Raw genomic sequence first — 12,054 nt, forward strand, 5'->3', positions numbered from 1 at the left:
AGCATCGCCACCACTGTTGACCCATTGTGCAGCCCTGTATTGATATTAAAAACTAAACAACATCACTGTTAGCATCACCACCACTGTTGCTGTCCAGACTGTCCAGGGTATTAGTACTGGATCACAGTCTGTTGACCATCACCACAATGGACTCCTTTTCTGTAGTTACTGCTGCCATTGGATCCAAGTTTGAGACAGTGACAAATGTGAGAAGATGATGTTGCAGGCACTTTATGGTCTGGCAATGTACCGGGGACTCCACTGAACTCAGAATCCAGTCTCCTACAGTGAGCTAGATTTAAACATGGAGAATATGGAAATTAGCCAAGTTGGCTGCAACACGCACAAAATTATGGAGGAGCTCGGCACTGATGAATGGTTTCGGCCTGAAATGTTGACACTGTTTATTCCCCATTGTAGATGCTGCCTGACTTGCTGAGTTCCTCCAGCATTTTGTTTGTGATGCTCACCATTCCCAGCATCTGCAGAATCTCTTGTGTCTGCATAAGATGGCTGTGTGTTTGACGGAGAGTCTGCAGTGAACACACCCCTGTGCACTGATTAGGTCTGAATAGCTTTCAACCTGATGGCATGAATGTTAATTTCTCAAACTTGCATTAATCTCTTCCCCTTCCCCTTTTTCCATTCCCCATTCTGGTTACCCCCTCTCCCCTTCTCTCCTACTCCCTTAACCATCACCTCCCTCTGGTGTATCTCCTTTCTCTCATGATCCACTCTCCTCTCCTATCGGATTCCTCCTTTTTCTGCCCATTACCTCTTCCACCTATCTTCTCCCAGCTTCTTACTTTACCAAACCCCTCCCCCATCCACCTACCCCTCCCTCATTCACCTAGTTTCACATATCACCTGCAGCTTATACTTCCCCGGCCTCCACCTTCTTATTCTGGCTTCTTTCCCCTTCCTTTCCAGTCCTGAAGAAGGGACTTGGCCAAAATCATTCACTGTCCACTCCCCTCCATGGATGCTGCTTGACCTGCTGAGTACTTCAGCATTTTGTGTGCACGGCCCACGATTTCCAGCATCTGCAGAATCTCTTGTGCCTTCAGAAGTTGGCTGTGTGGTTGACAATGAGGCTGCAGTGAGTACAGACCTGTCCATTGAGCCCCAGGGTGGGTGAGGGGGTTGAAAAATTATGTAGGTCAGGGGCAGCAAGGTGCCTGTGGAACTGTGTAAGTGAAAGAGCACCATACCAGCCGTGATCACTGTGCCATGTATTGGGTTCTGTTTAAAACGGAGGTTGATAGGTTCTAGATCAGCAAGGGTGGCAAAGGTGTGGGGAGCAGATAGAAGAATAGGGATGAGAGGGAAAGTGAAGCAGCCATGGTGGAGCAGACCTGATGGGCTGAAATGTCTAATTCCGCTGTAATGTCATGTCTTACAGCCACAGGAAGCCTGTGTTGGCGTTGCCAGAGCAGGGAGCTGCCATTTCTCTGGACTGAGTTCCACTTGACATTTTTCTACACGCTCATCCAATTCAATTATTCCTTCCTGCAGTGTAGGAATCTGTTCCTTAGCATCAGCCTCATTACTCATGTTGGCATTACTTGGGAGGTGGGGGTGGGTATCACTGTAAGGGGTAAAATGTAGAGGAATCTGTGATGTGTCTTCTGATCCTGAAAGGTAGCAGCGTTGGTTTTAAAAAGATAGAGGGCATGTTTCTCCTTACTCGCTGAGGCATGGGATGCAAAAGCAATGTTATCGCCTGAAGTGTGTGGAACACAGCTCGAGCACAGAACGCATGTCTTGGCAGCTCCCAAAAGGAGCAGTTAACGTCACTAGGAAGAGGATGGGAGACACTTCCTGCAGTGTTACCAGGGCAGTGGGAGCAGAAGCTGACAAGCTGTCTGTTTTTTTTTTTACCTCCAGAGTGGGATTGGTGCCTGAAGGGAGAGTTGACCCAGGTTGTTGGAATTAGCACAACAGTTGAATGAGAGAGTTGTGAGGGGTTTTACATAAGAACATAAGAAATAGGAGCAGGAGTAGGCCATCTGGCCTGTCAAACCTTCTCCGCCATTCAATAAGATCATGGCTGATCTGGCCACGAGCTCATCTCCACCTACCTGCCTTGCCCCCATAACCCTTAATTCCCCTACTATGTAAAAATCTATCCAACCTTGTTTTAAATATATTTCAGTGGTAGCCTCCACTGCTTCACTGGGCACTTCAGCAATGGTTGGTTACGCATTGTCAGTGAGTGAGCCGGGGGTTTAAGTATTTATGTTGTGAGTCAGGAGGAGGATTATTGGGAGATGAAGTCTTTGCAGTCTGACGGGAGTGGGGATGTGGAGATCAGCATGTAAACCCTGGTTGGGCCAGCAACACCCCTCTCATTTAAACAAAACTATCCTGATGGGGAATCTTTACGTACAAATCAGTGGATTAGTGGGATGAGCGAGGCACACAAAATGTTGGAGCAACTCAGTAGATCAGGCAGCATCTATTGAGGGCAATGAACAGTTTCGTTTCAGGCTGAGACCCTTTGAAGGATCTCAGCCCTAAATGTTAAGCTGCTGAGTTCCTCCAGCATTCTGCGTGTGTAGCTCCAGATCTCCAGTATCTGCAGTCAGCAAGGAGATGATGGGCTGAATGGTTTCCTGTAGCTTCTGACACCATTGCTAACCCTGCACCTTTTCCTGTGATCAGAGTCGCCTGCTAACATGCTATCACTGAGCCTTCAATCTGTTTCCAGCCATAATCCAGACGGGATGCACCCAGTCCGGTACTGACCCCCGTGGCCGGTCCCTTCCCTGTGACCCCTCTTGCCTGCCCCGATTCTCGTGCCACCCCTCCACTCTGCCCCTCACCATGCGCTAGTGATGTGATCTTTGGGTTTGCAGACTCTCTGGCCCGATCCAACAAGTTGCTGGCCTGGTGTCAGAAGCAGACGCAGGGCTACAAGAACGTCAATGTGGTTGACCTGACGACGTCGTGGAAAAGCGGGCTGGCGCTCTGTGCCATCCTCCATCGCTACCGGCCTGACCTGATGTGAGTGCTGTGGGGTTTACTTGAGAGCTGAAATCGTTAGTGGTGCGCGCGCGCGCGCACACACACACACACACACACACACACACACACACACACACACACACACACACACACACACACACACTCACTCACTCACTCTGCTAAACTGGCCTTCACCAACAGACCCTGATTACAACAGATTACATATTAACCAGATTACAGAATACATCTGAAATAACCCGCGTACCCAGGGCTCCTCCTCCTCCCCTACCCTACGCACCCAAAAAAAAGCTGCCCTCCACCAATGGAGCCAGATGACTCCAGTGTTCAGGACTTGTGCCAGCTGCTGACAGAGGTTCCTGCGTGGTGTTGCCCTATTGACTGAATGTGGGAGATGGGTGTGTGATTTAGGTGCCCACACTTCCCCGGGATTGGACAGTGTCACATCTCACTGACACCCATGTGATGAGCGAAAGGTTTTGTACTGGGCTATTCTTGTTTCGTATTATTTGCTTCCTATTTCAGCACGTCCCCGGGGTGGGAAGGAACTGAAGTGGTGGGTTTGCCATTGATTGCAGTGATTATCTGTAATTTACTGATCTGTCTGGGCAAAGAGCTCAATTTTATGAGCTGACAGAAAATTAATAAAATCTCTCCAAGAAATAAAGGCTGCCATGAGAAAAGTAGCATCAGGGTACAGGGAGTTTTCAGTACTAGGTGGTGTGCTGATTGTGGGGAATACCCGCCAAGTAAACAGTCGAAGCTAACTGAACTTTGGTTCCTGCAGCTCTGCTTTGAAATAATTTATGTCTCCTCAGTGTCAGTGCATCAGCAAGCTTTCAGATACACCTTTTTGTCGGGATGCTGGGATGCGACTGAGCTGAAGTTATAGTTTCCTCTTCATGTTGCCAGTGCTGTGTGCGTTAGGCAGGCCTCTCCCTGAACTCGATGCTAACATCAGCAGTCTGTCACCAGTGTGAATTAGGCAGGCCAACATGTTAGCTTTTGACCCCTCTTTTTAATCCATACGTAGAACGTGGGCTTCAGTGAGAAGGCCAGAATTGATCTCCATCCCTAAATACCCCAGGGAAATGGGGTTCTTGCTCTCACAGTGCTGTTAAGCAGAGGTTTCCGGGAATTTGGCCCAGTTATGATGATAGACTGGTGACAGATGATGCGTAACCTTGGAAGGGTCCTAGTGAGGTCATCATATTCCCTATCCTTGTTTCCATTTACCGTCTTGGTAGCAGAGGGGCTCTGACAAGGGATATGATAAACTGCACGTTGAAGAAAGCCCATTATTGTAGACACAGTACAACAGAGGTAGGAACAATGAATGATTTAAAATGACGGATGGGATTCCAAACAATCAGGCTACTCTTTTCTCAGTGTGAAGAATATTCTCATATTCTTATTTTGTCTAGTAACATGGGAGGCAATTCAGCCCTTAACATCCATACTGGCTCTCAGAACCATCCATCAGTCCCAGCCCTATTCCTCTTCCACTTATCACCTTACAGCTTCATACTTCATCTGCCTTCCCCCTCACCTGGTCTCACCTATCACCTGCCAGATTGTACTCCTTCCCCTCCCCTCACCTCACCTTCTTACTCTGGCTTCTGCCCCTCTCCTTTCTAGTCCTGGTGAAGGATCTCAGCCCAAAAAGTCAACTGTCCCTCCTCTACCTGACCTGCTGAGTACCTCCAGCACTTTGTGTCTTCTGTCCAGACCCCCACTTCTTTCACAGTAAACTATCCTCTCTCACAAGTCTGTCAACTCCACCTCAATTCGCCCATCCCTCCACATCAGGCCTATTTTATAGTCACTAATTAATGGAGAAGGAAACCAGAGCACCTAGAAGAATCCCGTGTGCCAAGTACACACAGCCAACACTGGCTCGATCATTATTGAATTTAGGGATGTTCGGAGAGTTCTTGTCCTGAGCGCCACCATGGTTTGTGACTGGGTGTGACGGAACTGGTATTGTTGAACCCGGAGCTCATTTATCGTCCTATGTCGTAGGTTCTCGATGTTTGCATCACTGAGTGCTTTCCAGCACTCCCGGCTCGCTAACGGGTGGGAGGGAGCTGCTGAGTAACAAGCTCGGCACTATCAATTGGGTTACTCAGGAGCTACCCCTCATTGTAGGGCAGTTAGATTTATAATCAGACCGTCCCAGAAAACACATTGGGAGTTTGAAGAATCTGCCTGGACTTCGTAAGAATGGGACAGCAGACACTGTGGTCAGTATCGGTAAATTATTCTGTTATTGCCCCATATACTGAGATACAGTGACAGACTTGTCTTGCCTACTGTCCATACAGATCAGATCATTACAACACTGTACTGAGGTAGAACAGCAGCAGAGTGCTGAATAAACTATTATTTATAGAGAAATACAGTGCAGACAAACAGTAAGGTACAAGGTAGATTGTGAGGTCAAGGGTGCATCTTATTGTGCTAGCAAACGTGGTAACAGTGGGGTAGAAGCTGTCCCTGAGCCCAGTGATATATGCTTCTGGAAAGGCCAGAAAAGAAAACATCTGGGCGGGTTGAGCCTTTGATTATGATAGCTGCTTTACCTTGACGGTGGGGTAGAAGCTGTCCCTTGACAGTGGGGTAGAAGCTGAGCCTTTGATTATGATAGCTGCTTTACCTTGACAACCACTGCATGTTCGTAGTGACGTCTGAACATAAGGTGTGGGCAGCTGGTCTCTGGAGCCATTAGATTTCTGAATGGACAATGAACCCATGTACACAGCCCCTCTCTATTATTTCCTTTGGTTCTGATTCACTGTTGATCTTCTGCCCGCTGGCATTTCTCAGCACTATCCCCATAATGTCCCCTCACATCCAGATATCTCTGCTTTGGTTGAGATCAACAACTGAGCCTCAGCAGTCACTTCGGAGGATGAGTCCTCATTGTCCTGCTCTTCATTCCGACCCAGTAACGGGCCGTGTAACTCAGCGTCAGACCAACGTCCAGCGGTTTACTCCCCAGTGCTAGTTCCCACCACCAGTCTGCCACCTCTTTTCACTCTGGAAGTGCTGATCCAACCTTTGCACCTGATGAGAGAGATTGGAGTCTCCTCCCCATTCGGTGTGTTGGATGCTCTCGGTGTTAATATCAGTTGTTGGATGATTCCAAGTATTAATCAGTGGCCTGAAGTCATGAGAGTTGGTGCTGGGAACTTCAGGGCTGCCCCTCCTGACAGCTATCACTTGCAGGCTGGTGATGCAGGAATCGTGGGCGTGGGTTCAAATCCAACAAGGCAATTTAAGAACATAGAATACTAGATCACAATACAGGCTTTTCAGCCCACGATGTTTGCTGACCTTATAACCTACTCCAAGATCAATCTAACCTCTCCCTACCACAAGGTCTCCATTTTACTTTCATCCATGTGCCTAAGAGTCTCTTAAATGTCCCAAGTATATCTGACTCCACCACCATCCTCAGCAATGTACTGCATGCACCTACCTCTGTTTAAATTAAAACCCTTACCTCTGACATCACCCCCATACTTTCCTCTAATCGCCTTAATATTGTTTCCTCTTTTATTAGCCATTGTCACCCTTGGGTAAAGGCACTGGCTGGCCACTCTATCTGTGCATCATCTTGTACACCTCTAACAAGTTGCCTGTCATCCTCCTTTGCTCCAAAGAGAAAAGCCCTAGCTCACTTAACCTTTCTTCATAAGGCATGGCCTCTAATCCAAGCAACATCCCAGTAAATCTGCTTGCACTTTCTCTAAAGCTTCCACATCTTTCCTATAATGAGGTGACCAGAACTGAGAACAATGTTTCAATTAGTCTAACCAGAGATTTATAGAGCTGCAACATTATCTCACGGCTCTTGAACTCAGTCGCCTGACTAATGAAGGCCAGCACACCATGCACCTTTTTAACCATCCTATCAACTGTGCAGCAGCTTTGAGGATCTTTGGACTTGGACCCCAACTTAAATAGCTTAATAAAGGTGGAATATAAAATGCTATTCTGAGTAACAGTGATTCTGCCCACCTTTGTGTCTGATGGTTGTGTTTCACAATATCAGGCTGGGATTAGGATTGTAAGGTTTCGGAGTGGACCTGTCAACAGCTGGCTTTGTCTTTCAGTAAATATGTGACTGATCCGTTCTTTCCTGATCCTCATACTCACACTTACATCAGCCTGTGAGTCACACTTCCCTGAGAAAATATAATTGTTCCTAAATGGCAACCCCCAATTCTGAAACTATACCATCTCAACGGTTCCACTTAATATCAGAGAATGTATACAATACACAACCTGAGATTCTTACTCTTCACAGACATCCATGAAAGAAAAACCCCAAAGAATGAATGACAGGAAAACGTTAGAACCCCAAAGCTGCCCCTCCCTCCTCCCATGCAAAGCAGCAGCCCCTCCCCCCACCTGCCTCAGCAAAAGCATCAGCCCCCCCCAAAACCACTCAGCGTGAAGCAAGAGCAAAGCCCCCAAAGAGACCATGCACGATCTAGAGTCCATCAAGAACCACAGTTCACCCAATAGTTCAACATGCCACAGACTCTCTCTCTTTCACTAACAAGGGAGAGAGAGGTGACACTCCTGCCACAGTGAGAGGGGATACCAACAGCTCACTGCTTCAATGTCACCGTCTGCAGCACGGCTTTTATTTCAAGTTCTCCGACTCTAGATCCCCCATAAAGGGAAGCACCATCTCACAGCGTCATCCCGTCATAGAATGTTTCTGTGAGATCACCCACTTTCCTAAATTCCCACGGGAAATTCCAGAGTCCACTGGACCTTTCTTCCTACAGGGAACCTCTGATAGTCAGTCAATCCCCTGAATTTCAGTGCCACCAAGTGGTTACAATCTCTGCAATGGCGAGTGTGGCATTCATGGAGAAAGGTAAACCAATGTTCTTTCCTATTTGCCTGCAGAGACTTTCAGCAGCTGAATGAGAAGAACGTGGAGGCCAATAATCAGCTTGCGTTTGACGTTGCGGAGCGGGAGTTTGGGATCTCTCCCATCATGACGGGGAAGGAGATGGCATCGGTGGGGGAGCCGGACAAACTGAGCATGGTGATGTACCTGCTGCAGTTCTACGAGATGCTGAAGGACACCACTCCAGAGGGTGAGCAGATGTACTTTAGCACGTGTGCACTGGGGAAATGTGCGGCACCTGACTCTGGGGCAGTGTCTTCCAGTGGTGCGTGATGAGTAGGCATTTGTGTCCCCTGTGTGCGGTCCCTGGGGGAGATGTTAGCCAGCGGTGGGGAGTTGGACTGATTGGAAGGACAGAAGGGCTCATAGAGACCAGTGCTTCAGTATCGGGAGGCATCATTATGGCGTGTTACGGCACGAAAGCAGGCCCTTTGGCCCATCTAATCTATGCCAGCTTGATTTTCTGCATAGTCCCATAGGACCATTGCCCTCCATATCGCTGTCATCCATGTACTTATCTAAACTTCTCTAATGTTACAATCAAACCTCCATTTTCCACTTCTGCTGGCAGCTTGTTCCACACTCGCACCATCTCTGAGTGAAGGAGCTCCCCCTCATGTTCCCTGTAAATATTTCATCTTTCACTCTAAACAGACTTCTGTGGGAGGCAAGTCACTGCATACATAAAGCAGATGTTGATAGGTTCTTGGTTAGTAAGGACGACAAAGGTTACAGGCAGAACGTTAGAGAATGGGGTTGAGAGGCATAATAAATCAAATGCTAAAGCAGATTTGATGGGCCAAATGGCCAAATTCTGCTCCTATGTCTTATGGTCTGTAGTCTAAACCTGTTGCTGTTAATGTAGTAATACTGCAGGATATGGTAGAACAGGTCCTCTTCTCCTCACTCATAATCACTGCAATTTCTTTTACTCCACTGAAATACCGCTACGTCTTCTTCTCAACCTGAGCATAGGAATGAGTATCTGGGAGATCAATGGGATGGATGGGCATGGATTTGTATTGGTAATTGGTTTAATGTTGTCACATGTACAGAGGCAAAGTGGAAAGATTTGTGTGCTGGTCATCCAGAAAGATTATGCCATACATCCTCAGTAGCCACTTTATTAAGTTCACCTGTACACTGCTCATTAATGAAAATATCTAATCAGCCAATCACATGGCAGCAACTCTGTGCATAAAAGCATGAAAATTGTCAAGCGGTTCAGTCATTTTTCAGACGAAACATCAGAATGAAGAAGAAATGTGATGTAAGTGATTTTGTCTGTAGAATGATTGTTGGTGCAAGAAGGGGTGGTTTGAGGATCTCAGAAACTGCTGATCTCCTGGGATCGGTCTCTTGGTCTCTCCTTGTAAACACAGCTCCCATTGCAGGCAACATTGTGTGTGTGTGTGTGTGCGCGCGCGCGCGCACATACACGCTCACACACTCACTCACACACACTCTCCAATGTGTCTTAAGACTTTTGCGCAGTACTATAGTAATTTTGTGTATTGCACTGTACTGCTGCCACAAAAGAATACAAATTTCATGAGTGATGATCATATGGGTCTGTATTATGGACCGAGAGTGGGAAAGGGGCAGGAAAAGGGAAAGTGAGAGGAGGAGCGGGAAGCACCGGAGAGAGACATTCTGTAATGATCAATAAACCAGTTGACCTTGCCCGGAGTCTCAGGGCTGGGTGTGTCTGCACCCACACCCCTCTCGCAGCGCTCCACCCTTGCCGTTCCCAGTATCATTTCCTCCCGCCAGATTTTCAAACTCACTGTTCACTCCAGATTGACCAATACAGTACTGTGTAAAAATCTTAGGCACCCTAGCTACATATATGTGCCTAAGACTTTTGCAAAGTACTGAGGTGTGGAGATTGAGCGTGGACACTAGGCATTTGTTAAATTTATCCATTCATGGCTTTGAAATTCTTTTAGCCCTAGATAACAAAACGTTTGATTCTGATTTAGAGCTTAGTCACATGGGACAAGTTCAAAGGGCTTGGGGGGGCTCTGTTCATATCTGTGGGTTAATGGACACTGGTGGTGACTCATTCAAAGATTGTGTCGATGGGGTGACAATTCTCAACAGCCTTTTCTTTCTTCACAGAATATCTGTTGGGATTTCATGACAAGTCCAATGTTTCCGCTTCCACGAAATCACCCATCGCTTTCTTCAGCAGGCTGGGACAGAACATCACTCGCAAATGGACACCAAAGGTAGTCTGACAGGGGTGGGGGTGTGTGCGAGGAGGGATGATGTTATTCTTCCCATAGAGGCTGTGACTAAAGGGAAGAGAAGCATGGGGAGAGATGGTTTATGCTCCACCAGCTCTGGACATAGTGATACAGGAACTTGGAGAGAGTAAGAGGGAGGTGCAGGTCTGGTTCCTTTGACAGGATGTGTGTGAGGCTGCAGAATCAGGCAACCTGACTTCGGCTCACCAGTGTCTGTGGTCCATGATCACAGTCCAAGGACACTTGTGTCTGCTGCTGATGATCTTTGCAGGGTTCATTCATATTCACTGTTGTCTACTGGTCACTCCCCACAGAGCTCTCTAGTCCAACATCTCACTCCCACTGCGTTCTCTAGTCTGACGTCTCATTCCCACAGTGCTCACTAGTCTGGCGACTCACCACTGCGCTCACTAGTCTGGCGACTCACCACTGCGCTCACTAGTCTGGCGACTCACTCCCACTGAGCTCACTAGTCTGGCGACTCACCCCCACTGCGCTCACTAGTCTGGCGACTCACCCCCACTGCGCTCACTAGTCTGGCGACTCACCCCCACTGTGCTCACTAGTCTGGCGACTCACTCCTACTGAGCTCACTAGTCTGGTGACTCACTCCCACTGAGCTCACTAGTCTGGTGACTCTCTCCCACTGCGCTTACTAGTCCAACGACTCACTCCCCATTGTGCTCACTAGTGTCCACGTCCCACAATGACACGAGTTGTGACGTCACTTACAGAGCTCACTCATGCCCTCTCGTTCATCTTGATGTGTTCAGTTACCCATTTCCACAAGAGTTCACTGTTGCCCCAGGTCAAATGGTGTGTTGACGACATGTCCACAAAGACACTTCCATTTGTCACCGTGTTGACTCGCTTTTGATCCCTGCCCACTTTTCCAACTACCCCCTCCACCGCACCACCTTGCCCTGGGCCATGTCGTTCAGTGTTACAATACCTCACTTACCACAATGTTGACCTGCATCACAGTCTCCATTTACCTTGTGCTCTGCGACTAACAGGGGTAGAAGTAAACATTGGTGTCAAATGAAGCCCTGATGTAATTGTTCATTTCTGACTCAAGAAAAGAATGGATTAAGGCAGTTCTCAGCCCTGACATGACCCTGGAACTGCCCGTGTCCCACCTTTGCCTACACACGTGCATCAGCCCAGTTCCTGTTCCATTTCTGTCGCACTTGTCCCCACCATTGCTGCCCAGTAGCCCACCTCCTGCATTTTCACCTGTGCAGCAGCCCACATCTCACTCTGTTTCCTGGCCTGCTCTCCACTGTGTTCACTAGATCCGCCACCCTCCTTCCCGCTGTGTTCTCCGCTGCTTCCCGTCAGCTGCATCCACAGGCATTGGCTGACGCACTTCCTGCTCTCTTCGACCTGTGTCCACTGCCTCGTACTCCTTTCTGTGCTAAGACCCACATCCACCAAGTTCAGTAATGTCCAGAGGCCCCATTCTGTTCACCAGTGTTCACTCTCCTGTCCCACCCTTGGCCCACTGCGCCCACAGTCGTGCAAGCTCACGAGTTAAACTCACACTGAATTCACACGTGGGTGTTCAACCATGTTCATCGTGCCCTGAGTAATTCCCGCTGGGTGCCTGCATGGTTCTCACTGCCACTGGTCTTCTGGTGTTCGGTCTCGCTCACCCCGCTGGCTCTATCATCAAACCCCCCCAGTCCACTGGCTAGGGCTGTCTTGGCCCCCGATACTGACTGATGATTTGTCTCTGTTTCTGTACTTTAGGCTAAAGCACAACACAAGTCAGTTTCCACGCCACCAGAGAAACGAGTGAGTTAGTTCAGATAGCGAGAGTCATCATCTCCACTCGCCCCATGATACCTGACCTGTCTCGACCCGTGTGCGCTGTGACCCCTGACCCGT

General features: G+C 48.3%; 1 protein-coding gene across 10 annotated transcripts in view; it reads left to right on the plus strand.

Annotated features, from left to right (window-relative positions):
- The window catches only part of LOC140202766 (protein-methionine sulfoxide oxidase mical3a-like), a 311,216-nt gene that overhangs the window by 131,914 nt on the left and 167,248 nt on the right, over positions 1-12,054 (plus strand). For all 10 annotated transcript variants that reach the window (XM_072268078.1, XM_072268077.1, XM_072268082.1 and 7 more), the window contains exons 12-14: positions 2,859-3,006; positions 7,912-8,105; positions 10,037-10,146. In XM_072268078.1, the coding sequence (XP_072124179.1) occupies positions 2,859-3,006; positions 7,912-8,105; positions 10,037-10,146 (452 nt within the window). The remainder of the gene's footprint in view (positions 1-2,858; positions 3,007-7,911; positions 8,106-10,036; positions 10,147-12,054) is intronic.

The sequence above is a fragment of the Mobula birostris genome, chromosome 9 (assembly GCF_030028105.1).
Source record: "Mobula birostris isolate sMobBir1 chromosome 9, sMobBir1.hap1, whole genome shotgun sequence".
Lineage (NCBI taxonomy): Eukaryota > Metazoa > Chordata > Chondrichthyes > Myliobatiformes > Myliobatidae > Mobula > Mobula birostris.